This window comes from Ictalurus punctatus, chromosome 15 (assembly GCF_001660625.3).
Source record: "Ictalurus punctatus breed USDA103 chromosome 15, Coco_2.0, whole genome shotgun sequence".
Lineage (NCBI taxonomy): Eukaryota > Metazoa > Chordata > Actinopteri > Siluriformes > Ictaluridae > Ictalurus > Ictalurus punctatus.
Genome location: NC_030430.2, coordinates 15,796,952 through 15,824,728, shown reverse-complemented (window position 1 = coordinate 15,824,728; position 27,777 = coordinate 15,796,952). Strand labels below are relative to the sequence as shown.

At 40.0% G+C, this 27,777-nt stretch overlaps 2 protein-coding genes across 9 annotated transcripts in view; one reads left to right on the top strand and one right to left on the bottom strand.

The window, feature by feature from the left end:
• The window catches only part of sinup (siaz-interacting nuclear protein), a 219,251-nt gene that overhangs the window by 64,956 nt on the left and 126,518 nt on the right, over nucleotides 1-27,777 (top strand). The window lies entirely within an intron of this gene.
• On the bottom strand, nucleotides 334-27,777 carry usp19 (ubiquitin specific peptidase 19). Of its 5 annotated transcripts, none has more exons than XM_053686196.1 (26): nucleotides 27,517-27,776; nucleotides 25,904-26,223; nucleotides 16,447-16,575; nucleotides 16,162-16,298; nucleotides 15,550-16,062; nucleotides 15,052-15,406; nucleotides 14,632-14,788; nucleotides 13,962-14,033; nucleotides 13,743-13,858; nucleotides 12,264-12,487; nucleotides 11,192-11,384; nucleotides 10,863-10,996; nucleotides 10,571-10,729; nucleotides 10,137-10,247; nucleotides 9,721-9,831; nucleotides 9,525-9,626; nucleotides 9,244-9,384; nucleotides 9,029-9,147; nucleotides 8,786-8,929; nucleotides 8,345-8,679; nucleotides 8,137-8,247; nucleotides 7,830-8,046; nucleotides 7,540-7,692; nucleotides 7,249-7,415; nucleotides 6,419-6,594; nucleotides 334-2,115 (listed from the first exon to the last, which is right to left on the bottom strand). In XM_053686196.1, the coding sequence occupies exons 2-26, from the start codon at nucleotides 26,067-26,069 to the stop codon at nucleotides 1,975-1,977; spliced, it is 4,383 nt and encodes a 1,460-aa protein (XP_053542171.1). In that variant the 5' UTR covers nucleotides 26,070-26,223; nucleotides 27,517-27,776; the 3' UTR covers nucleotides 334-1,974. The 5 variants fall into 5 exon arrangements, with proteins under 5 accessions (XP_053542171.1, XP_047016209.1, XP_017342721.1 ...); XM_047160253.2 differs by having other exon boundaries at nucleotides 12,264-12,481; XM_017487232.3 differs by lacking the exon at nucleotides 334-2,115 and adding an exon at nucleotides 3,785-4,799 and having other exon boundaries at nucleotides 27,517-27,777.

Sequence of the window (27,777 nt, the reverse complement as noted above, 5' to 3'; positions counted from 1 at the left end):
AGAACTGTATGAATGTGCAGGTATATAAATAATAAAGTGGACAGTGAGTGTAAAGCCTTCTACAAATCTGTTTCAAAAGAACTGCAGGTCACAAGCGGACAAAACCATTGAAATGAAAACTTTTCTGTGGAGTTTTGATATCAGAAAGTGTCCTCCACTACTAGTCATTTTGCGTTAGTAAATGTCTGTTTTTGACAGTATACGTGTTATTATAACACCATTGTAAGCTTAAGAATGGACAATTATCATAATTAGTCTGCAAACATCTAATTAATATATTGTTTAGAGCGAAGAAGAAAAGAAACTGAAAAGAAATGATGAAGAGCGACAGTGTTGCACAATTAAACAGATTATGAAGAGACTTGTTTATTGTTATTTTTGATTGACCTGAACACGTACAATCAGGAGTCCAGCAAATCATATCCGAGAACACTTGTTTTAGTATAAAAGGCAAGTGAAAGATTTATGGCTGTTCTTTATTTACATGTATTTGTTGGTGTCGACATGGAAATCTGTTTTATACTGTATATACATGAACAAGAATCAAAGACCACGACAGGAGCGGGAATATAGTTGTGTAATACTCTTTTCCATTTCGTTATCAAAAGGTAATGCAATGATGTAACGCCAACTTGTTCACCTTATCCAAAGCTAACCGATGAAAATGAAAAGGAAAAAAAAAAAAACAAAAAAAAAACCAACACCCAAAAACAACAAAACAAAAACCTGACAGCTGTATAACAGACCTATCCTTAAATCTTTTCCATTACAAAACTCATTAAATATATAGAAAATAAAGAGAGTAGTTTATCTATACATCATTATTAACCTGACAGTAATTATTTTTCTAAGAAGATGCAAACGGTGAGAGGTTTCAAGATGAACATGACTAATCATAAAATCAAAATAACCGAATAATCATCTGGCAGACTGAAGCTAGACATTGTAAACGGCAAGAAGTCAAAATGACAGACTTTAGAGAAACAGGTTAGTCTGTTCTTGGACTAAACTGATCATTATTTATTTTTACCCTGGACTACCGTAAACACCGGTTCGCTCTCAGATCTACTGTTCAAAGTTTGAAACTGTAGTTATAAGCAGACATATATAACTATCATATATTCTTTTAGTTAACTTACTCAAAGTTTTTTTAATTTATATTAACCATTTAATATCTTTTATTCACAGCAGCATTCTTATGATCAATCCCTTAGCGTCTGCTTAATATGCAATCGAATATAAACAAGAAGGGTGTATAAACAAGACAATCCACTCAAAAAACAAAGAAAAAAGTGTAAATGACAAACATTTTTACACGACATTTATCAACATGCACATCTGTAAGTTAGATTTTTGCAATTAATGCAGACATTTCCACAGGGTGTTGCATGTAAAAAGGAGACAGAGGAGAAGAAAAAAAGTCCATAACTCAAAATATTACAAATAATAAACAAGTGACACTCCAGAAAGATACAAAGAAAAGCACTCCAACAAGCCAGTCCACTTTGGGTGTAAATGTGAGAGTGAATACTAGACTATCTGTCCACTGTGTTAACAATTAATACGTGGGGACCAAACTGCAGGGTGATAACTGTTCCACTTTTTTATTTTAGATCCGCGATAAACTGTCTTAACACCTTCAAAGAGGATGAACACGAACGTATGAAGACGACGTGGCCGTGTTCCCCCCGCCTGCATAATTATACTTCTGCACTCCTGTCATTAGTGAACGTCTGTGTGCACATCTCTTCTTATGAAACATCTAAATCCAAACGCTGAGCATAGTTTCAAGTGTGTAGGGAGACATGCGCATTTAGCTAATTTCTAATATTTAAAAACATTGCACATGTGCAACAGAAGCACCTTTTCCTGTGCTTGATCAGGTGATGAGCACTGAAGTCTCTTTCAAGGAAGAATTCTCCCTGAGGCGAGGGCTGCTGTTTGGTGGCCACTGCCACAGCTTTAGGGTTGAGTTTAGTCCACCTCTTCCATGCTGGTGTAGGACGAGCCGGAGCATTCTGCAGACCGGGCAAAGAGGTCGGACGTCACTTCTGCACCCAACTGAGGGGGTCCTTCAGGGTCCAGGTCTGTCCCAAAGAGTGCCTGGCTAGAAGCCTGTAAAATAAACCATGGTTATAATGGGAGATTTCACACCCCTTCTGGAGCACATGAACGCCAACTGAGAAAACGCTGCACACTCCGTAACTAAAGTGAAGCGTAAGAAGAGAAAACATTTACATTCTTGCTGCAAGAAGAGAAATGTAATTTGTTTGACAGTTAGAGGGGTAAAAAAGAAATTGTGCAATAACACATTTGTGCAATGGAAGACTGTCATTTTATTTACAAAACAGAAGTACAAGTAACTCTACTATAGCACATAGTACACTGCTGTAGATTCTGTTATGATTATTGCTGTGACAATAGAATACGATCATAAATAACTTAAAACATATTATAAAACATGTTCTAAAACGTAGAAGTATGTTACACCGTATGCACAAGCCAACTGATGATTACATGATAGAATTAATCTAAACCAAATGTTGCCTCATTGCAAAAATATACACAACAGATATATGGAAATGTAAAGTCTATATGTAAAGTCACATTTTACACCTCTCCAAGACTCTTCTGAAGAGAGATTCTCATGAGAATGATGTGGAAAACAAGAACCATCTAAAAGTTACTATAACTCTCTCTCTCTCTCTCTCTCTCTCTCTCTCTCTCTCTCTCTCTCTCTCTCTCTCTATATATATATATATATATATATATATATATATATATATATATATATATATATATATATATATATATATATATATATAAAAATAAATAATACACACACACACACACACACACACACACACCCTCAACATCATTTAGAAAATGGCTGTTCTTCCAGTTTCAGGGTGGGTGTACAGTATATGCAAAGTTGCAACAGCATATACAAATCACAAATATGGAATAAATTGTTTAAATGGTTGAAATTTTTTAATCTTAGTGCTTCTACAAACTTCTTTACACTGTGTCTCATTCACACACGCCGCATGCGAATGGTAGCAGAGCGACCATGGAAGGCGCTAGCTTGCCATCGGGAGCAACTTGGGGTTCAGTGTCTTGCCCAAGGACACTCCGGCATGTAGAGTCACGTGGGCCGGGAATCCACCTGCCCACCCTACGATTAGCGGACAACCCGCTCCACCACCTGGTTACTGAAGCCAATTATACACACTGCAGTATAAATGGCTATTATAGATTTACATCCCTGAGACCATGACCACTCCAGCTAATACTACATTCCCTTACAAAGTGAAGGCCCACAAAATGTCTCATGAAGCCTCAAGAAAACACATTGCTGGATGTCTAATAACATTTACGAACCTAGAGGTGTGCATCAGGACTGAGATCCCACAGGACTCAACAAAAGGTTTTTCAAAACATTTTTTTTTGTGAACTTTGTTGTGGTCAGAAATGGGAAGTCAGATATGAAGCCCACAGGAGAAAGAAAGACCACATTCATTAACATGAGCTCATGTGAGATGTATTGTGACACTGTGTGATGCATTTACTGCTTTCTTTCATTTAGCTTTAAAACTGCTCTAACCTGGTCAAAGTCCTGCACACACCTCTACACAAAAGCCAGCATGGGAATGAAAAGGGTAAGAAAAGACAGTGATATTACCACCACCTAACACGAAGTTAAAAAAAGAAATAAATTTAAAAAATAGAGGGAGAGAGAGGAAAATCAAATCAAAACAAAGCAAAAACAGCGTATTTTTTCCCCCAGACCATTTGGAGAGGTTAAGCCACGTAACTTGACGTTATAACAAAAAAAGCTGTCTTCATGCTGGACGGACGGCAGCACCTATTAGTAAGAAACTCGCCACACAAAATACATATTTACACAGTAGAAGAATCGCCATTATGGACTGACTTGAGTTGTGAGTAAATGGCTATACGGAGCTTTATATTTCCATGAGAGTATATTAAACTCAAATGCAAATCGGTGTGTTAACAAGTTTAAGACTTTTTTTCCCCCTAACCTAAATCTGAAGGCTGTTACATGATCGATGTGACGTTAATATGAAATAAGAGGGTAAACATTGCTAATGGTATAAAACAGAGTTACAGGATGCCCTGAGTTTGCCCTGTAATCAGGTTTCTTAAGGTTTGCTTCTTAAATTGTAAAAATTACTGTACTGTAAACTAAAAATTAGGAATTCATTTTATGATACATTCCTGTATTCCAAAATCAAAGAAATAGATACAGACATAAAAAAAAAAAAATAATAATAAAAAAATTCATCCCATTTTTATATGGAAGTCACAGAGAGGCCCAGAGCCTCATCTACACAATAAATAAACCATCCAGCTACAGTAACTCCCTTTTGTGTACATTCTAGATACATTTTAGATACACGTTACATGTGTGTGTGCGTGCATGTGTGTGTATTTATGTAGAAATAAACAACACACACTGTACATATATACACTCTAAATGTGTGACACTTTTCAGCTTATCCCCAATGAGACTTGTATATCAGGGGACAGATAATGTTGAGCAGCAATGCAAACACTGCGGCCATAGTGCCCAAAAGGAAATATTTGATACGATCATCATCTGAATGATCAGAAACTCGTTCCTGTCTGCGCCATGTGAGCCCTCCATGGCGGTCATCCTCTTCCTCCAGCCTTGTCCTGGGCCTTCTCGGTTGGAGTCTGGGCCGGAAGAGGCCCCAGGAGGATGCGCCTTGTTGCCCTTCTGCTTCTTCCTCCAGTTCCTGCCATATCAGAGACGCCTGCGATTGGCGGAAACCTGTATCAGCTTCTGCGACAGGGCCGGGCCTCAAAAGCACCCAATTATAGCCAAAGCAGTACCTCTGCTCACCAATATTCCCACTATGAAATGATACTACCAGCATCACCTGAACTGAGCATAAACAAAATATTATAACTATATCTTTTAAGTCATCCACTCTCATACCACCAAACATTTCTACAAACATTACTGACTTTAAAAGCATTTTAATAAACAAACAAAAGTAATTATGTTCATTTAGTGCAATGGCAAGGCTATGTTAACTGTCGCTGGATAGTTGTCTACTAACACAAGGACAGCTTTGAAAACAAATAACAAAAAAAAACAAGGTAATAAAGTAGCTCTCATAAAACCCTTTGTAGGGATTTTTTTTTTAGTGCAAATCTTTGGTATAAATGTTCCCACATGGAAACTAGAAACATTTGCACTTTCCAAAAACAGTTTATGCGCAAGTCTCATCCTACCTTCAATGGATAATCTACCCTAAATATTGTAGACTTCAACAGTACAGCAAATTGAATTGTGTTCTTTCGTATGCTGGGGACAATTCCCTAGTTAAGCAGATGGCAAACTTTGGATAATGCCCAAATATCCAATGTGTGGTTCAGCTGTGACTTCTCAGAGCAGCGTACAGAACGTAAAAGTTAGCATTCAATCATCTTCGAGTTGGGGCCTTTTTTTGGGGGGGGCTAAAGACTAACTAACTAACGACAAGGTTGTCCTTTCACTCACCTGTAAGAAAACATCAGCATAACCTTATATTCATCAAAGCTAATACCCAGATATTTATTTGGCCCGAGTATCATTTAGCGCAGACACAAAGTTAAAAAAAAAAGATGAAGAAGAAAAAAGAAAAATGTAGCATAATTTGCCACAGAGACAGAATCAAAACCATATCATAACTAGAAATGCTTACATTTCTTTACTCTGGCACAAAATTGCACAATGTTAATTATTTCAGAACGCATGCACAGGCATACTAACAATATTTTTTTGCTTCATCATGCCCTCATTTATTTCCACACCACATTCACAAGGCCATGTATATATAGCAATTTGACTGACTTCGTATTAGAATGCGTGTCAAACTTCTACTTGTACACAATTAACTACTACTACTGACTACACAATTTACACAGACTGAAATTTGGTTAAGAGATGAAAACTTTGTTGTTGTGCTTCCATTATATTAGCATTTTATAACTAAACATGAAATAAAATAAACCTAATCTTTTTTTCTTTTTGTTTTTTTAAGAAAACTGCCAAAGACAGATGTTAGCATTTGACATGTTAGCAACGGTTTGAATAAAAACATGTGCAAGACATACGCATCCTCAGGGTGAATTTAACAGAATCTCCAACATTTAATAACATGAATTCACATTTCCCTGTGTAGGGTGTAGCACGAACTTAAACAACTAAAATAGCCATTAATCATCCAGACGAGTAAACTTCTCAAATAAATCTCTTCAAAGTCATCAAATGTAGCTTTGGCAAAACAAACAGTATTTTTTCATGATCACAGAGCTCGTGGGAGTTGAAGCGGCTCAGTTGGTGAAAAGTGAAACCGTTACACAGAAGAGAGTGTAATCAGCTCACCTGACTGGCAGCAGCTCCAGCTGTAGCAGGAGACTCGGCTCCCAACGGGTCGAGCAGACGAGGCGGTCGCTCAACAGGAGAGTTCCTACGCCGGTAGAACAGCACGTAGGCATAGCGCGTCACCACCTGGCTCTCTTCTACTGTAGTTACGGTGCTGTCATCAAACAGACGCCAGCCTGAGCAAGAGACACAAAACCAGTTAACGCAGCATGAACTTCTATTGGCCAAGACTCACTCAAGTATCTGATAAGTCATCTACACTTGTCTGCAAAGATGAGAAGAATATTTAACATTTATTTTAGGCAAGCTCAGGTCTGGTTTACCAAGTTTTTTTTTTGTTGTTGGCTATTTGGTCTGATATTGCTTAATAAAAACTGACAAAAATGTAATAATATCCAAAGACGACACAGAATTTCAGATTGTCTTAAAATGATCTTCTCGCCAAGATTTAATTACAAGCCCTGCTTAAGACCTAGCAGATAGTAAGAGCACGGGTTCCATATGTGATCCAGATATTATAGAACATTTTATATATATATATATATATATATATATATATATATATATATATATATATATATATAAAAAATATAAAATATATATATATAATATTATATTTTATATATATATACATACACACATACACACACACATACATACATACATATACACACACACATATATATATACATATATATGTGTGTGTGTGTGTGTGAATTATTATATTATAGAATAAATTCAAATACATGCACCGAACACATAAGTGCACTATTTCTCATTACAAGGAGTTTATGAGAAAGAAAAGGAAAAAAATCAAAAGCTACACCTACCAACATCACTGCGCTGACTGTTTTTGTCATTGGGTAGACGAGCATAGGCTGTGTAGTGACCTCCGATCATTCCTCCATAGTGGTTTATAACAGCATATAGGTCATAAATAGGGGGCTGTTGGACATCTTCCTTCTGGCCAATACAGAACTTACTCAAGTCCAAGTTCCTGAGGACAAAGGCAGTCGGTACTTAATACATTTCATAATTATTGCACAATAAACAGGCAGAAAAATAATACACTTAGGATATACTACATATACCAAAAGGCTATAATTAGAAGGTATTCCTACCTCACAGGGAAGTCAACCATATCATTGATTTTGTCTCTCCAGATGAAGCTCCGGAAGGAAAATCGTTTGAGCTGGATGATGAGCACATTCGGCAAACGCCAAAGCAGAAGCTGCTTGGAGGCCTCCCTGTGTTGCTGACATTTTGGACAGTACCTAAGAAACAGTATTGCGTAGAAAGCATGAAGTTAACTACTGAGGTTAATTCAAAAATGCACCCTTTCCCTGTATATTGCACTCAAAAGAGGGTGAAAGCCACTATTTCACAGGTTTTTTTTCCCTCCATTTCCTACCATGCTTCTTCAGGTGCTAGCACCTCAGGCTTGGTGAAAAGGTTGAGGCACTGCTCAAGCGTAAAGTGTCCTGCCCTGGCGGTCTCGCTGGCAGAGCCTGGGTCCTCATCAAACTCCATCTCTTTGGAACGCACCAGCACATACTCTTTTAGCCGCTCATTATTCTTCCACACCAGCTCCAAGGTGCAGTCTTCAGACACCTCCAGTACTCCATCACCTATGTATCAACATGTGGATTTAAGCTTCCTCTGAAAAAAGGACAGACTTTGAATAAAAATGAAGGTGCAAGCAACAACAGAGGTTTAACCTTTGTCTTCAAGTTTTAGTTCCTTGTTGTCGGCATCTTGTAGTGAGATATAGAACTGAGAGCCACTCCTGTAGCTACAGTCTGAGGGTTGTTGGTACCCTGTGACGGCAGCTGAAGCGTGTGCGCACACAAAAACAAATGTTACTCCAGCAATATCCAAAATTTAAACCCATGAAACACCTTAGAATTGATCCGATTACGAAGTTACCTTCTGGTTTCACAGCCTTTTCACATGATGTTTCTTTCTCTCCAAAAATATCCTGGGAGCTAGACAGCTCAGAGAAGCCAGAGTCTGTGGTGCGAGTGGACAGAGTGTTCAGATCTTCTGCCGAGTGAGCGGAAACCTGTGTTGTTGCCATTTCAGGAGATACATTGACCTGTTCCTGAGCATCCCCTGCTTCAGTTGCATGAAGTTCTTCCTCATCTGCCACAGGTCCCTCAACAACTGAACCGGTTGGTAGAGGATGATCAGCACGAGACACACTCGCCTCAGGCGATGTCCGACCTGACTGGAACGGAGGACGGAAAACGTTCACCGAATACCTGCATGTGAAAAGAGCACAGTCTAAGAGGGATCGCCACAGCAAACTGGATGCGACACAGCTACATCCAAACAAAGGTTATCTGCAGCAGGCTTCATTCAGCATACCTGGAATACCCCTCAAGGAGCTGAGTGAGGCGGGTGTAGGTCAGCCTTGACTCAGGCACACTGATCAAAAATGGCTGTCCCACATTCTCAAAGTTGGGCCGGCATAGAGATTTATGGTTGGGCCAGTGGTTCTTCTGGCAAGCCCTATATCACAGCAAGATGTGTTTTCATATCTTAGAACGGTGACATCATAGAGTAACACCACATCCACAATCACAACCAGAAACTGAATGCATGACTCACTGGTTGCAGTAGCCCACACGATAGCAGCGTGTACAGCGCCTCAGTTTTTCTTCATCTGACAGAGGAGGTTTCTGGCAGGCAGCACACTTGGCTACAGGAATACTGGGAACCTGAAGCCTCTGCAGATGTAAATGAAAATAGGTAAGTGAACATAAAAACAAACACTCAATGTGAAAAAAATTCAGCTTCGAATGTTTGCAACAAAGTTGTGAGACCTGATGGACCCTAAGCAGCACCACTTTCTCCTTAGTCAGCTCTTTGGACAACACCTCGAAGCAGAAGAGCATGTCGACAGATGAAACAGTATCAAGGGAGTGAGAAGGCAAGAATATCCGATGGAAACGATTTTTCACCACCTGGCCAGGAAAGGACATTTTAACCCAATAGCTAAACCTTTGAACCATATCAAGATTTAGATCTATTTAGGATGAGCTGACATTTGTCAAAGATTTAAATAGTAAAGATAATAAAAAACTTAAGGTCAAAAGTTACATACCTCTGCCAACCTTAGGTTCTCTGTTTTGACTCTCACACTCCGGGAAATAGACTCCAACACTTCCGCTGTGCTTGAGTTCTCTTTACTAACACTCACCAAAAACTACATAAAAAGACATCCACAAAGCTAATTAGCACAGTAAATAAAGTAAAATGAAATGAAACGTAATGAGCAAAAAGTACTTGCTGAGTTTTACCTTGACCGGTTTCTTGTGGGGCTCTTTAGCAAAATAGAAGACAGTGAGCACCTTTTGTTTCTGAGGTAGAGGAACAGGCAGGTATAGGAAGGGATCAAAGGTAATGGAAACCTAGAAGGAAGAGGGTAAGAACTGATTAGATTTCCTTATGACAATACGTAAATAAATAACACAGTGACATACCATCACGTTTAATACCACAACTTTGATTTCTCTAAGTTTTTCTATTTCACACCAGTCATAAAAACCAAGCCCCTTATGCTAATAACATGTCAAGAACCACAGAGGGTCACTGTGACCCAGCTTTTAAACAATTTATCATATTTTTGGTGTGTATTTGTATGTGTATATAAAAACATACATACACACAGACATACATACATACATACACGAGAAAGAGCGACACAATTATTTACCTTTGCACACATTGGGCACACAAGCTTTGATTTGTACTGGCCTTGGAACAGATCAACAATGAAAGAATCATTTCTCATCTTGTGCCTTTGCCATGCTTCCTCTGCTACAACCTGTCAAATCACAATTGCCCATACAATACGCATTTAAACTACAGCAAAGTTTTCCCCACTTTAACATAAAAACAATAATTATATAAACACATTCATATAACAAATTTATATAAATTCAGAACAAAAGACTAAAATCTAAAGTATTATCTCTGAGGTATATAAGCAATATAGCTACAAGAAGTCACTGTTTTTATTATGAATATTGTTCACTACGAATGCAAATTACTAGCGCTCTATAGCTGCAAGTCTGACTCATTCTGAGGCATGTTTGTTGTGTGTAACAAGAAGTGTGCTATACTGGAACTAGAGAGCAGGAGCAGCACCTCATCCTGGCGGCCATCTGAATCCACGGTTTCTGTGTACGGTTTGTTTTGGATACGGTTCAGGTCCTCATGCAGCCCATCCAAAAGGAAGGCCATGAATTCTTGGGCATCATGTTGAGCATAACCTGTAAACTGACTGGCCTTACTGGCCACTATTGCCTACAGGGGGAGATAGAGGAGAACATTTGTTCAGCTGGTTGACATGGGCTGTTCAAAGAAGCAGCAGGACCTATGGCGAACTAGGGAGAGACTAGAAAGTACAGCAGCAGTAAAAAAGTAAATATTCAGGTACCTTTAATTTGGAGGGTTGAAAAGCATGGTGAGTGCCTTTCCACAAAGTGCGCAGCAGCACCGCAAACCCAATGGCCAACCTGCCACCTGTGCCTAGGGGGTTATTACAGTTGATTTCTGTCTCAAATGCTCGGTCTAAAATCAGGGGAAATAGAAAAGTTAACATGTATTAACAAAACAAACAAAAACTATGCCAGCTCAAATAAATAAATAAATAAATAGACAACAGATTTTCTCCAAGAGTACCTCCACCAGAGGGCAGTGATTATCGTTACGATTAGTTTTGAATGCTGATATTGCTTTGAACATTTGGCACTGATAACCCCTTACCATGGAAATAGTCTCTTAGTTCCCGTGTGTTGGAGAGAGACTGGATCACGCTGTTCATAAAGCATGTGTTTCCCAGGTTGACCAGTCCTGTGAAGCCAGGGAGACACACCTTCTTCTCCTCCTCTTCCTCTGGTCGCTCACTGCCTGCAGGAGGAGCGTGGGTCATCGGCTGCACCATGCAGGTGGGCTTCGGCTGGGGACGAGAGACAATCCAGATCGGTTAAGTGCAGAAGATGCATCCAAGAGGACCCAAGGGCATTTCCCCACTGCGCATTCAGAAATAAAAACTGGCCTAAACAAGAACTAAGATTTCTAGTTCATGTTCCACCAACTTGAAACGGCTGCAGTCAGAGTCACAGCAGTAAAAGATGGCATCATTTTTCAAGTGCGCAACACTTGGACACCTTAAGACCAAAATGGAAGAAGAGCTTGAACTTTGTTTCTTTGTCTAAACGATCACTGACAAATTTTGTTGTTATTTGAATTGTTACTTCTTGTGTTTTTATTATTTTTTTATTGATTTTGTATGTCTCTCTTTGTATTTGTTCTTTGGAGTGTTACTTTTTGGTTCAGTGTGGATATATATCTATAACTTACTTTAATACTTATTAACAGTTAATATATATTTATATAATATATGTATTTATTTCATTTAAAAAAAGTACAGTACGCTTTCATGGTACAGTCAGCACTATTTATTTTTGTAATGGAGTTCAGCAATATTTTACTTTGAGTGTTTTTTCATTTAGTATCAATTTTAAAAACTATGAGTTGATTAATCGGTTATCGGCAGGTACTGCCCAACTTGGTTATCAGTATCGGTAAAATCCCCTATCGGTTGACCTCTAATTCTAAACATCTACATACAACTGGATCCTTTCGAACAAGACTGATGGTCAACAGAAAAAGCTCACCTCTAGTATTCTGATACCAAAGGTTCTGGTACTGTGTGCAGTAGGAAAAGCCCACTTTCATCACATGTCATAACACAAGGACTTTGAGGAATGATGAATCAAATTAGATGACACAGAAAAAAAACAAAAAAAACAACATTCCACAGTTTCTGTCTTACCGTGGTAATGGCTGGCTCTTGCTTGATAGGTACATGATCAGAGACCGAGCGTGGAACCACGGCATCTAAAGTACCATCCTCTGGAGCCCGAGAGGACTTAGGCTTCTCCTCTCCAGCCCGCGGCTCCTCCTTGGCAGGCAGAGCATGCTGACTGCTCCCTGGCTGATTCTTGTCAAGGGAGGAAGGCCCGGAGGGCACAGCAACCTTCGCGCCCCCCACTGCACCTTAAACAGAGGAGAATAGAGCTTGTGGTTAGAAAACAAAAGGTCAAAACTAAATGACAGTTTCACAGGGGAAAACCCCTAGCTTTTCAACATTATATTCAATAATTATTGTCCAGATTTGCATTTCAGTATCATAAAAGTCTGTCTTAGCTACAAACGGAAGTTAAAACGGGGCATCATTAAATGCCAGACTACTGCCGTTAGTAAGAAGTATAATGCTGTCTGGACTGGGAGATTGGCAGAGGCACAAGGACATGTTAGGCAGCAGGTCTGTACAAGATCATTCTCTGCTTACACACTCCTTCACTGAATGGTGTCCTCAAGTCCACATGTAAACACTTGTCTGCTGCTCCACCTACAACAGAACCCAAGCTTATTCAAATTAACCAACTCATTTGTTTTGTCTAAAAACTACACCAGTCACCTACACTGATGTGGTCACCGTCGTTCCCACCCACTATAGTGGAGTTTGTCGAAATGTGGCATGACAAAACTTCTACCTACTCCCTGACAGAATTTCTACAGAAGGGAATGTAGGACTGTCCTGTAAAATCTGCAACTTGCTGGCATGGTTGGGACATGCCTTAATCCTTTGCCAGTTAGTGTGCTACAGAAAAAAAAAAAACAATACTGACAGCAGAGCTCTCATTCACCACAAAGTAGGTCGAAGTCCCAGCCAAGGCATACCAAACAATATACTCAGCTGCCTACTCTCATGTACATGCTATTACTAAGGGAACTAGCTGGGCCAAGCAATCAGGGCTGTTACTAAAATGTCCCACAGGTGTAACCTAAAGTTTTTAAATGCACTTTCTGGTGCATTTTATTAGATACACATACCTTGTCGGTCCACATTAGAGGTGCACAATTAGAAACTATAAAAGTGTGGGGAAGTCAAATTTATCGGCTAGTCCAGATGATGTTTCGGTTGCCTAGAAACCTGATTAACCAGGTTAAAGTGTAGTAGCATATGTAATTTAAACCCGAAGCCTGATGAGCTAGTTAGTTAATTAAGTGCAATAAAACAAACAGAAATGAGGAAGCTCTCGAACTCGCATGGTGTGGAGGATTCCTCATAGTTACAGTCCTCGTCCGGGAAATTCTGGGTTGGCAAACTACTCAAGACCCAGGAGCTACAGCGAGGTTATGAAAATTCCATCAATGTAGTTTTTCAACATGAGAATGGTCAACAAACAAATTGAATAGAGATGTGTGTAATGATCTGGTAGTAGTAAGTAGAAGCCAGGCAGCAGACCTTGTGGAACTTGGGCTTCCAGACCTCCCCATCGCTGACTGTGCCTCTTCCTCAGGGTGATGTCTATGCGTGATGGCGTGAAGGAAAAACTGCACTGTTCCGGCTGAATCATGTTCCTGAAATATTACCCAATAGAAAATCCTAATTAAACACATGCAGGACAAACTAGATACCAATGCTTGAGGTACTAGCAATAACCACCAGCCAAGAAGCTCTTACCTGAGTTTGATTTGCCACTTGAAGACAGTGTTTGGTCCACAGTCCGGATGTTGACGTAAAAAATTAGCATCACTGAAAGGGGGAATATGATGGTAACTGAAATAGGGGTGGATTTCTATTCAGGTAGAAAAAATAACTAAATGTTTAATAAAATGTTATGCTGAAAGTTAGTTGCATTTTTATTAGTAGCCCTTTTTATTAGTTTGTAATTTCAGGAAACCGTCTGAGTGAGAACACATTTCAACGAGTCAGGGGCAAACTAGTGGGCCTATTTCCGTCACCCAGCACAGGGCTTGAAGACATTAAGAAAATATATAAATAACGGATACTGCAAATCATTTCTTTAAAAGATTAAATAAAGATAGAATTACACTGTCTTGGTTTAAAATATATTCATTAAATCAGTAATATATTTAAAAATTTTCAGTACTTTGCTAGTATGCTAATTATTCATACCACATCATGTATAAAGTTTACTTGATGTTTTCACCACATTTGCATTAGAAAATTGCTACTATACTAAGTTAAGTATATTGAAATTGTTTTGTCCAGTGACAGAATCCAGAAACAAAACAAACAAAAAAAACACTAGAGTGTTCACAATGCTTCTCTGATATTCCTGATTATTGCTCCTAGCCAACATGAAAATTATCCTTGAACATCCACTCACCTGGTCTGGAAGATAAGGGTGAAGTCTTGTTCCCTGAACAGTACCCTGGAAATCTCCCTACAGATTTCCTTCAAGTAGACATTGACAACCATCAGGTCGGTCCCTTTCTCATACCAGTCATTCTTCACAAAAGACAGATTCACCATTGGCTCTGGGCCTAAAAAACAAACAAATAAAATAAAATAGATTACTTAAACCATGTTTTTGCAGGTTTCAGCCGTTCTGGCGTCTTCATTTAACCAGTTTTCAAACAATAATCCCCATGATGCTCCAGGGCCAGAACATTTAGGAATTACACACACAGTACTTAAGTTAAAACAGGACAAAATATAAAAATCTAATGACACTGCAACTCAAGCTTTGCGTGCTTCATGGCCTTTGTCTACTTGGGCTCCAATCTAGTCGGAGTGTTGGACTGACCTCTGTCCTTCTTCTCAAGAATCTTCTCACATGGCTCCTCTTTAGATCTGTCCCTCTTCTCCTCTTCTGTAATTTTAAACTCTTGCCTCTTGGAGTCAATTGTTGGAATGGTCTCCCCAGATTCCAGATGGTGGGCTGGAGCATCTGTCTGTCTTCGGTCCTGCACAGCACCATCATTCCCCCCTTGCTCTTTGTTTTTCTCTCTGTCCTCTGGAGCAGTTCCTTCTCTGCTGGTCTCCCCAGGCATACAGGTTTCTCCAGGGGTTGGAGGTATCACTCTGGGAGCAGAAGGCTCATGGGGCTCAGGCCTTGGCTCACAAACAGTTACCTGATCCTTATTTTTACCTGCTTCAGCCTAAAAGACAAAGACAAGTGACCGGTATAACAGCAATGTTCTATAATAATGATATATTTATTTGCATGGAGCTGGTCAACAGATGTAAAGCATGAAAACATCTTTGCCACGTAGATCCCAGATGATCTGATATTACACCTCACCTGAGTGCATCTGTCTGTCTTTTTTTCAATCTCTTTCTCTTTTTGTGACCCCTGGCATGCTTTAATATGGGGTTCTGATTTGCCTTCTTGAGGAACAGAGGACACGGAGGCAGATCCATGGCTTGTTATGGGTTTGCTGTTGACTACTGGTTTGGGCTGATGCTCTCGTGCAGGACTTGATGCTACAGTGGGCTCCTTTGTGCTTTTGGAAGGACGGACAATTCTCTTGGCAGTGGGCTCAGGAGTCTGGTCTCCTTTACAGCCTAGCTTGGTCTCGGATACTCTGACACCTGCATTCTCAGAGTTCTCCGCCTGTTTGTTCTTCAGCCCTCTTTTCAAACCACGGTCAGGTTTACTGCCTTTCTGATCTGTCGGTGGCGCCTGTGCTTCTGTTCTGCTGGACGTTTTGAGTGTTTCAGAGCCCGACATGGACTTCCCAGACAGCTCTGTTGAGGACTTGTGACTGCATCCATTCTCGCTCAAGATGTTTACTGGGTCGTTCTCTTTGTTGTTCTAAAGCAAAACAATGAAAACAGGTTGAATATGCACCACTGAAAAAAAACTTTCCTTGAAGGTACATCCATTCAGAACAGCCAGAGTAACTCTTCATACCATAAGAGTGGGCCAGTTGTTGAAGGGGATCTTCTTGTGCATGACGAGCTGCAAAATGCTGCCTTTCTCCTTGTACAGCAATTTACTGCAGGAGCTCTCTATCTCAGCGTGTAGGTGACAGCTCCACTCACGGCCATCTGAGATCACAGCACAAATGAATTCAAACAGCGACACAATATACCAACGCGCAAATGAAAGATATTACAAGAATGGGAATGAGCATGGATGCCCGAGTTTTAAATTCAGTGAAATATGACGGCACATAACTTTGCATGTTTAGTTTACCTGGGAAGCGGACTTGGCAGGCCGTATCCGAAAAGGCAGAGTCGACATTCTCCAGCTTCAGTGCACCCTCTCCACACCGCAGCCTGACTATCACCTCATCTGCATTCTGCTTCCAGTCTAGAAATATATCTGTGCAACACACACACACACACACACACACACAAATCAGACATGCACATTAATGCAGTCTTGTCAGCACCTGGAAGCTGGCAGTGAAAGTAACTTTCACACTCCAAGAAACCAGTTGATGTAAAACAATCCAACAAGCTTTCACACTATGCCTGTAGCAGTAACTGAATAATCTTACTCGGCAAACCGTGTGGAAAATAACTTTAATTGGTTTATTTCCACTTATTTTTTTTATTTTTTAACGACTTATTTTAAGTCGTGAAGTCTAAGTAGTATAAAGAGTATAAAAAAGAAGTATAAAAAGTAAATCCTACTTTTGATGTCAGTGTTACATATGCAGCAGTAATATAATGATAACAACAACAAGGTTAGTAAATTTGTATTTAAAAGGTAGCAATAAAAAAAAACCTTGTAAAACCTGTTTCGTTAATTATATAAGTAAACTGAAAGAATATGACTAAAATCAAGACTACAAATTACTTTCATTTTACTATCAGCGATGGCTCTTCTACTTTTACTTTATCATGACTTGCCAGCAAAGTGGAGATCCAGGTAAGTGAGGTGAAAAAAGAAGAACGTGTGTCTCACTGCTTGCAGAACTGCAGTGCTCTCACCAAACACCAATACACTATTTGTGCACTGTTTCATTTTTTTTGGTTTGTTTTTTAAAGAAAGCTTCATGTTAAGAGAAGTTCAGGCACTGGACTTTTCCTCAGTATTTGAATGGGAAACAAGTTAACAAATCCTCCACGTAACAAACCCAAAGACTGGTAATCTGATAAAATATTATATTACTGTTGACAACTATGAACAACAGTTCCCCGATTTGGGAAAAATCACTGTTTTGAAACAGTTAGCTTCTTACAAAGTCACATTAGAAAGAGGATGAAAAAAGAAAACCTTGTCATTCACAGCACCCTGTGATATTTTTAATGAACACACTCGCCATCACTACTGTGTTTTCAAGTCAGTCATCCATGCGCTCTCCATTATAGATACTTTTGCCTGAGCTTTGAGAACTGACCTTAGATTTGCACATTTATTGCTTGTTTTTCCACGTTCACATGACCTAGGATACTTAAGACTGAGGTACACAGCCTAATCAATAAGCAGTCCATATAGAGGACATGGTCATGAAGGAGCACTGCAGGGTGGGTAAATGTATGATTATGCTCATTTTAAGATCCCAATCAATATTAAACACTCGTTGCATAATTTTTGACAGGCTTAAACTGTTAATGCAGTCTTCCACAATGTTTACTTCATACCCTACACCTCATGTCTGAGATTACATGGTTACAGTTGCTAAGCTACAGTCGGTCATGGCTGTTTAGTGGAGTGGTTTAGTGAAATCTGTAAACAAAGTAATTAAGTCATGCTTGAATACAGATCAATCCAGAACTGGAGATATGAAATATGATATAATCCAAGCAGCAGGACCAATTCCAACACTTGACATGAGCACACTAGATTTGTTCTCAAAACTCATTCAGCATAAATGATGTACTATACCTGATAGCAGGAGGAGCATGGAGAATTTTGCCAAAGCAGAGGGAACAGATCTGAGTGACGGCTAATTTACCAAGTGGGTATAATTAAGTACTGCTGTATCCAATAACAGATTTACATACAGTCGTGTGAAAAAATAAGTACACCCCATGGAAATCATTGGCCATTTTGATGTATTTGGACCAGCAAACTTTTGATCATCTTTGAAACAGTGCCTATTAATGAAGTAGATTTACTTGATCAAAACTACAAGGAAAATGAGCTTTTTCAAATATTTATTCAACAGAAATATTAATAGATGTGATATTTTTCTGTGGAAGTAGTAAGTATACCCTTGGTCTCAGAAGCTAGTATTGCCTCCTTTAGCAAAAATAACTTCTTGTAGGCGCTTTGCATAATTGTCCACCAGGCTGGTTAGAATTTTTAACCAATCTCCCATGCAATATTTTTTCAGTTGCAAGATGTTTGAACGTTTTCTTGCATGTACGGCCCGTTTTGAAACCCCCCCCCCAACATTTCAATGGATTCAAATCCGGGCTTTGACTAGGCCATTCCATGAGCCTCCATTTCTTGTTTTTGAGCCATTCCTTGGTAGATTTGCTAGTGTGCTTAGGATCATTATCCTGTTGAAAGGTTCACTTTCAGTTCAACTTCAAATTTGAGACAGATGGCCCCACAATTATCTTATAAGCACTCTTAGATATGATGCAGAATTCATTCAGTTGAATCAATGAATGCAAGCTGTCCAGTCCCTGAGGAAGCAAAGCAACACCAAACCATTTTCCATACATTTCCACCACCGTGCTTCACAGTTGATATGAGATGCTTCTCCTGAAAAGCCGTGTTTGGTCTGTGCCAGATATATCTGCTGTTACAGTGGACAAATAACCCTATCTTTGAGTCGTCTGTCCAGAGAACATTATTTCAAAAGGCCTGCTCTTTGCCTATATGCTCATTGGCAAACTGTAGTCTTGCAAAGGCTTTTTCCTGGCATGACTCCCATGCAGGTCAAATTTGTGTAATTTCTTTCTGATTGTACAAGCACACACTTTGTTGCAAGGCTTACTAGCAGATCCACTGATGAAATTTTGGGGTTCTTGGGACTTCTTTTTGCATCAGATGGTCTGCTCTTGGGCTGAATTTCCTGGTACTGCCAGTTGGCACCATTTATAGATTATTTTCCTTACAGTGGAATAATGTATTTCAAATAATTCGGAGTTTTTTTTTCCCCAGTCGCTTGCCAGACTCATAGGCATCAACAAGCTTTTTTTCTGAAGGCCGCACAGATCTCTTTAAATTTTGTCATGATGACACCACACACCTAAAAAGCAAAGGGAACACCAGACACAAGATATGAGAGGGGTATAAATAAGACAGGTTCCACCTGTACTCCTAAGCAGGTTCTAATCACTGGAACCCAATCTTCAACACCTGATTTTAATTATATGGATTTGAAGGTGTGATAACTGTAGGGGTGTACTTACTTTTTCCATGTGACTCCTGTGTTTTTTGTTCATTTAAATTGTGAAAATTACTACAAAATGTCAATTTCATATAGAGTGTATAAACTTTATTAATAGGCACTGTTTCAAAGAGGATTAAATGTTTGGTTGTCCAAAAAAAACAAAACACAAAAAAACAACCTTTCCATGGGGCGTACTTATTTTTGCACATAACTCTCTCTATATTACGGATTTCCTTACTGAATGACAAATGTAAACCAGTAAGAGATCATTTGTTTAGAGAATATCTGTAGCTGGACAAAGCACTCGAGCCGCAGCGTAGTGCTAAAGGGTAGAGTGTGAGCCCAGCATGCTGAAGAGGTGCTTGTGTGCGCTGGACTGAGAATTGGTGCAGGGTAGAGCTGCTCTCATGACCTTGACAAAGACCTGCTTAACTGAGGCAGTCTCTCACAGAGCTGGATTACAACAACACTTCAGCATTCAGCAGGCAAGAGAGCACAGACACAAACATGCACTACCACACAAACAAACACCACACTGTATGGCCTGACCAGGACACAGGTCTAATGTCTCGTGAAGCTCAAAACAGGAAAATGGACATGCTGATGAGAGAATCACAGGTGTTTGAGAGTCTAAAATTGTGTGGAAAAAGTGTCATTTTGCAAATAAGTCCAAAAAGCAAATAAACAGTCCCTCTAAAACCCTGCAATATTCGCAGGAGCTTGCAATTTTTCAAAATTACTGCAGATTTCCCGCAGATATGGGCCAAGACACATCAAGTGACTTCATTAAAACGCATATTCAGCCATAGCACTCTTCGATTGACACGCGTCGAACATGTGCACAGCTAAAATGTCTCATTTACCAACAAACATCACTATGAAAGACCGTGAAAAACAAGTTAGCAAATTCTGAAAAAAGCAGCAGCAAAATCTAGCAAATTTGGCCACAACCATCACAAAAAGCCTCAACGAAATCCTGTACGGATTGAATAAAGAGCAAATACTGTAACATTTAGACTAAACAGTCAAGTTGCTTGGAGGGTGAACATGTCAACAAATTTAATGTTCTTCATCAAATGAAAAACATCAAAAGTGGATGGGTGAAGGCTTCTACAGATGAAGACACCAGGCTGGGAAGATCCATCAGTAAGAGCGTTCTCGCAATCATTCTAGAGAAGTTGGAATAAGACGAGCAACACTACAGTGAAACTGTAACATGCTTTTGTTTGCATTATGTCAGCACTTACTGAGGAACAATACAGCTGCTGAGTTTTGAAGACAAAGCAACAGACTGAATCACAGTCCATGCTGTATCGTCGTGGCAAAGTTTCCCCCAACTTATTAATTAAGAAACACACCTCAAATTTTTTGCTCATTTATAAACCCTTAACTGTGAACAGGTAATAGTCCCAAAGTGATATGTAGAAGAGAGAACCCATATAACACTGCCCTTTGTCTTTACCTTCAGACAACAGTTTCGCTTTCAGTCCTTTGTCTTCTTACGCACACACACAAACTTTACATTTGAATAGTAGAGTTCTCACACACACACACAAACACACACACAGTGCTGCCCTGCCTTGTAATTAAACAAACCATTGCTAATCATACAGTAAATGACACAGAAGAGAATGTCGGAAACCTTTTTTTTTAACTACTTCCTCATAGCGTTTATTGTCTTTATTGCAATTGGATGCAAACACCTTCCCACATTGATTCTAAAGCTTGTTTTACACAGTGTGATTTCAGAATACTTTTAAGATTATTGCTTGTTTACTGATTATTATAACACCATGAGATTATCTCAATATTCTGACAGCAGACTGTCTTATAACATGTGTTCTGCATACCAGATTATACAATGAAGATCCACTAATGGTAGACTTGTGATCAAAGAAAGTGACCACATTCTGCTTACATCATCAGCCAGCACAATCTGAAATTCACACACAGAAACATTCTTCAAAGTGTGCCAAAGGTAATTTTTCTGTACACTGCTGGTGGCTTGTAGATGAGTATTGTAGCAGCAGACACACTAGGATTGTTATTCAAATTTCTGACACTGCCAAGTCACCATGCGCACTAAATCAGCAAAAACTAAAAGTTATCAAAATGGTACTCGGCACATTATACATAACCTCCCCATCTTTCTCTGAATGATCAAGGCATGGTGGCAGAAGGTGTCACATACATGCAACGATCATACAGAAAAGTTACACCAATCAGCCATAACATTAAAACCACCTGCTTAATATTGTGCAGGTCCCTCTTTTCCACCAAAACAGCTCTGATCCATTGAGGCATGGACTCCACAACTCCTCTGCTGGCATGCAGTGGAACCTGGCATCAAGATGTTAGCAGCAGGTCCTTTAAGTCCTGTAAGTTGCGAGTTATGGCCTACATGGATCAGGCTTATTTGTCCAGCACATCCCACAGATGCTCGATCAGATTGAGATCTGGGGAATTTGGAGGCCAATTCAACCTTGAATTATTACAATTTGTCATGTTCCTCAAACCATTCCTGAACAATTTTTGCAGTGTGGCAGGGCATATTATCCTGCTGAAAGAGCCCACTGTCATTAAGCAATACAGTCACCACGAAGGGGTGTACTTGGTCTGCATCAACGTTTAAGTAGGTGGTATGTGTCAAAATAACATCCACGTGAAGGCCAGGACCCAATGTTTCCCAGCAGAACATTTCCCAAAGCATCACACCGCCTCCACTGGCTTGCCTTCTTCCCATAGTGCATCCAGGTGCCATCTCTTCCCCAGGTAAGTGACTCCTTGCCTTCCACATGATGTAAAAGACAACATGATTCACAAGGCCATCTGTTTCCATTGCGCCATGGTCCAGTTCTGATGCTCATGTGCCCATTGAAGGTGCTTTCAGCAGTGGACTGGGGTCAGCATGGGCACTCTGACCGGTCTGCGGCTTCGCAGCCCCATATGCAGCAAGCTACGATGCACTGTATGCTCCGACACCTTTCCATCACAGCCAGCATTAACTTTTTCCTCAATTTGTGCTACAGTACATTTTCTGTGGGATGGAACCAAACAGGCTAGCCTTCGCTCCCTATACACAGCAGTGAGCCTTGGGCGCCCATGACCCTGTCGCCGCCTCACCAGTCATCTTTCCTTTGACGACTTTTGTTAGGTACCAACCACTGCATACCAAGAACACCCTACAAGACCAAAGGTTTTGGAGACGCTCAAAACCCAGTTTGCCTGGGACCAAAACCCAGCTCAAAACCTCAAAAATCAAAAAGCTCAAAACCCAGTTGCCTAGCAATCACAATTTGGCCCTTATCAAAGTCGCTCAGATCCTTACACTTGCCCATTTTTCCTGCTTTCAACAAATCAATTTAGAGAACTGACTGTTCACTTGCTTCCTAATATACCCCACCCCTTGACAGGTGTCACTGTAACAAGACAACCAAGGTCATTCAAGTCAACTGTCAGTGATTTTAATTTTATGGTTGATCGGTGTAATTCTTTCTTCAAAGTAGATCATTATTCAAAATAACTTGAAAATTTTAAAACTTATTTTAATTGGTTCTTTTCCAGGGATGCACGACGGATTTCAAAATTGGGTGATTATAAGACAAGCACTGACATTACGGCACTTGGAGAGTAAATTCATGGGGTATTAGGATTTCATTGGGTAAAAAGACAGATGGAGAAGCAGATGTTATTACTGAGAGCAACCAGAGAAATAACATAATCTGCTTTGTTCAACTGATATCAGGGACTCATCTAAAAATGTACCATACAACTGAAACCTATTAACCCACTCACACAGATGAATAGGTGGATCGAACATTTCTAAGCAACCAATCCTGATGATATATTTTAAGGAACAGTCCTTACATAAAAGTCTTCCTTCTTTTTTTTTTTTTTTTGCTTGCAATGTCTTTATTTCTTTATTATACTGACTGTTGCAGAATTAGGAGTTACTTCTCCTTCTGCTTTCTCATTGCTCCCTCACACACAAACACAGCAGGGAACAAATGCAGTCGCAAGCTCACACTCACAATGAAAAACAGGGAATGTGTGCGTGGTACAGCTATGCTATAGTAGAAAGGGGTGGAGAGTATAACTTGGAGTCATTTCCTGTCAACAGATGATAAGTAGGTGGAATATGATCAGTGTCAAAGTCTGTCATACCACAAACCTGCTAAAGGGGGTAAAAAAAAATCAGCACATAAAAGTCACTGTGAAGAGAGGGAGGAAATTTTTCTGATCATTTTAGAGATGATATAAAGACCAAAGCTTGGAGAGACAGATACTGACATTCATTTAGCAAAGCCGTCTCCAAGCTTCTGTCACCTGTTTATGCAAAACAAAGAAACGATGGAGACGAGCTTTAAGACAGGTTCTGTGTTATGCTCAGGGCAAGATTTCTTTTACATCAATCAGTCAACACCACGCATGAAGAATACACCAGTGATTCAGACTGGAAAATACATTATATGACCAAAAGTATGTGGACACCTGACCACCAGACCTGTGTGTTTCTTCTACAAACTGTTGCTACAAAATTAGAAGCACATAACTATATAGGATGTCTTTGTATGCTGTAGCATTTCAACTTCCCTTCATTGAAACTAGGAAGCCCAAACATGTTCCAGCATAACAACGTCCTTGTGCACAAAGCAAGGTTCAAGAAGACATAGTGTGCCATGGTTGGTATCCAAGAGTTCGAGTTACCTGCACAGTGCCCTGACCTCCGCCCCACTGATTACCTATGGGATGAACGGGAACAAAACCGCACTCCAAAATCTATTGGAAAGCTTCCCAGAAGAGTGGAGGACATTATTACAGCAAAGGGAGAACTAAATCTGGAATGGGATGTTCAAAAACCATATGAGGGTAATGGTCTGGTGTCCACAAACTTTTGGCCATATTAGTGTATGCCAAATCTGACCCAATATTTTACATACACACCAATGCAGATGCTGATACTGCAGTATATTTCCTCCTATACACACACACACCACAAAATTAACAAGTTGATTTTGCTTTGTGTACGTGAAAAGATTTTCCCAAAACCATATAAATTAATTCCGGTTACAGATTAAAAATAAACTGTTTGTATGTATCATAAACTGAGCAGTCTGCAGACAAGCTCCATTTATATGCGCACAAGTTCAGTCAGTGCATTCATTTTTAATTGTATTAAGTTTTAAATGATTTCACAGCAAAGCCTCATCGCTGAAGCATTATCAACATGAACATACAGCAAGAAGAAGAGTTTGTGACGCTTCATATTTGCATTACACTCAGGAGCAAGGAAGCGCCGGGTGTCAAAACAAACACGAAATGCATACATTATCCATCAGTATAATGCCTTTACTCTTTTTCTAACGTTACCCACCTAAAAAACCACTGTCTGGAAATAACTTCATAGAGATATCGATTTTATGAAATTATTATTATTTTTTTTACATAACAGCATATGTATCGTCCCATGTCTTCCTCTAAAGTTAGTTTGATGCCAAACAAAATTACTTTTGAAATCAGATTCACATCTGTAAAATGAGATGATTTCTCAGAGGACCATTTTACTGCACATGCAGCGCATCATGACTGAAACATCCATACAGACTTGATAATGAATGTAATCAGATACAAAAGGTTTATTACCATAAATGTTATTCTCCTGTTTACTGCATTATTAAAAGGAGTGTTGAATCAAAATTTGGGGAATCATAACAGCGTCTTAATCTGTCTCAGACAATCGGTTTTGCTGTGTTTACATGACTCTATACTAATTCGAATATTGCCAAACTCAGATTAAAGTGCACCTATTATGGTCTTTCAAGTATTACCTTTCATGTAGTGTGCTATAGAGCAGTTTGTGAATGTAAAAACGTCTGCAAATTTTCAAAAAATCAAAGCGCGCTGCAAACAGATTTATTGATTCCCAAAAGAAGGAACCGATTCTGAACAGCTGAAACGAGTCGTTATTAATTCCAGACTTACTTCCTGTACAAACCTACATAGGTTTGTAACAAAAAGCCCCGCCTCTGGTCTTCACTGGCCGCTCTCTGACAGCGCTAGACCAATCACAACAGACTGGGACATCTGACCAATCAGAGCAGCTTATGCTCTCTGAAAGGAGGAGTTTAGAATGAATCCTTTAGAACGGATCATTTAACGAAAAGTGTATCGCGTAACCATTTAATCACGATATTCATATATCGATATATCACCCTATAGGGTCCAAAAGAAAATCAGTGGTACTGCTAATCCCAAATACAGGCATGCTGTTCTAAGTCCCAAAATAAAAGCGGTCAGTAATTAAACATGCCCTTGAACTTGCCCATGAGCTGCATCATGGCTCTGATGGCTCACCTTTCTTCGTCTCTTGGTTAGCCGCAGTTGCAGCACGCTTGGCCTCTCTGCTCTCTTGGTTAGCCCGATCTTTTTGCTTCTTCTTGCTGCTGCTGCTCTCCTCAGCTCCTCTCTGCGCTCTCCTGCGGCTCGCGTCGCCCGATGCAGAGCTGCTGCTGCTGGCCATCTTCAGCCACTTGCCGCTGACGGGGCGGCTGTCCCTCACCTCGCTGCCGCCGCCCGAGCCGCTTTCACTGGGGTCTGAGTCCGAGCTGCGCCGCTTCCTGCTCGGGCCGGCTATTTTGGCGGCGTTGCAACTCCCAGAACAGAATCGGGTTGTGCTGAACACAGAGCAGGAAAGCAGTGGTGTGTGTTAATAAAATTCTAAATAAGAATGCAAAACCCCTATTAAACCCTGTGTCTAACGCGGTGTCTTTGCGTTAGCTGCAGTGTCATGCTAACATCGTGAGAAACACAGAGCACCGAACCTCGGCTAACTCCAGCTGACGACTCCTGCTTTCCGATTATTTATTTATTTTTCCTTTAGATTTTGATTGAACAACTCAACACCTTGTCCGATATCTACAGCTCGACAAGCTCGTGTGAAAGGGTTCAGCTCGACACATAAGGCCACGCTATCATGCTAGCTTGGCTGATAACAGAAGGTTACGTACCTATTTACTTGTAAACATTATATGTAAACAAGATGTCAAAAGCGCACGCAGGTCAATTAAATAAATATAAACTTCACGTATTTTCTGCCACAAAAAAGAAGGACTAGTAAACTGCTGTAAAAGCAAATGTTTTCGGAGAAGAGACCTGACTGAGGAGAAGAGAGGGCTGCTCTTCTAGCTGAATGTTATAAATCATCGATGCCGGTGTCCGGTAACATGAGGAGAGAAACCGGATTAGCTCGCCGTCATTGTTGCGTTAGCTAACCGGCTAGGTGAAAGAAAAGGCGTTGCGGGGAATATAGCTAACAAGCCTGCGCGGAAAATACTTTAACTGTCCATTAAGTTTCAGTCTGTCAGCTGTCTAGTAAAATTTTAAATACAGTACCAGACCAGTTTTGGGAGTTAGCTGGTTAGCGAGTTAGCCTGGTTTCGACCCAGGTTGTTTTTTTAGTTGCTTTGTAAAACTTTTTTTGTTGGTATCCATAACTGAATAAATGTTAGCTGCTGATTTTTATTTTACACCACAATACATGACATGGTATTTATATGATATTAACTAGGCGAATTCCTGGTATTATGAGGAGAGGGAAAAAAAGCCTGACAGAAAGGAAGCTAAAGCGGCTCCGACAGCAGAACCGGGTGGTGAGAGCTTCAGCAGGCTGCACGGAGAACCTTAGCACACAGAACATTAGAACATTAGCCACGAAGACGTAAACACCGGTTGGTTAGCTAGTTAGGTAGGTAGTTAGCTAGTCGCAAAGCCGGGTGGAGTAGCATACTAAAGATTTCTCTGTTCCAGAGGTGAAACAGCGGAATTCCTAATGATTAATTAAAGATATGCTTCATGATTGTGGTTAGTGTCAAGAGTAATTTCAGTGTCAGTTAAACCCGCCGGCGACGCGGTGTCACATAAACCCCGGGCTCGGTACAATAATAAAGCAAGCGGGCCGTTGACGTTACCTCGAAACTAAAAGCTCCGATCTTTCCAGAAGATTCTAGCCAGGGCCCATGCTGCTCGGCGACTGACAGCGGAGATTTGAAATAATAATAATAATAATAATAAAAATTATTAGAACAAAAATCTTTCCTCAATCCGATCAGCAGGTCCCGGCTAACAGCTCACAGGTTGGGACACAAAACAAACCGGAGACGGGTTCGAGAGATCACACGAGCTATCTGCCTTACTAACCGACACGACTTCCGGGTACAGAGAGCGTTGAT

Bases quoted from the DNA above. Each gene is read 5' to 3' on its own strand.
- usp19 (XM_017487232.3), bottom strand. From the start codon at position 26,069: ATGGCCAGCAGCAGCAGCTCTGCATCGGGCGACGCGAGCCGCAGGAGA. The intron at 9,832-10,136 runs GTAAATAATTGT...TCTTCCTTCTAG, and splicing joins TGTGCCCAATGTGTGCAAAG to GTTTCCATTACCTTTGATCC. The intron at 7,693-7,829 runs GTAGGAAATGGA...ACTGTTTCTTAG, and splicing joins CTAGCACCTGAAGAAGCATG to GTACTGTCCAAAATGTCAGC.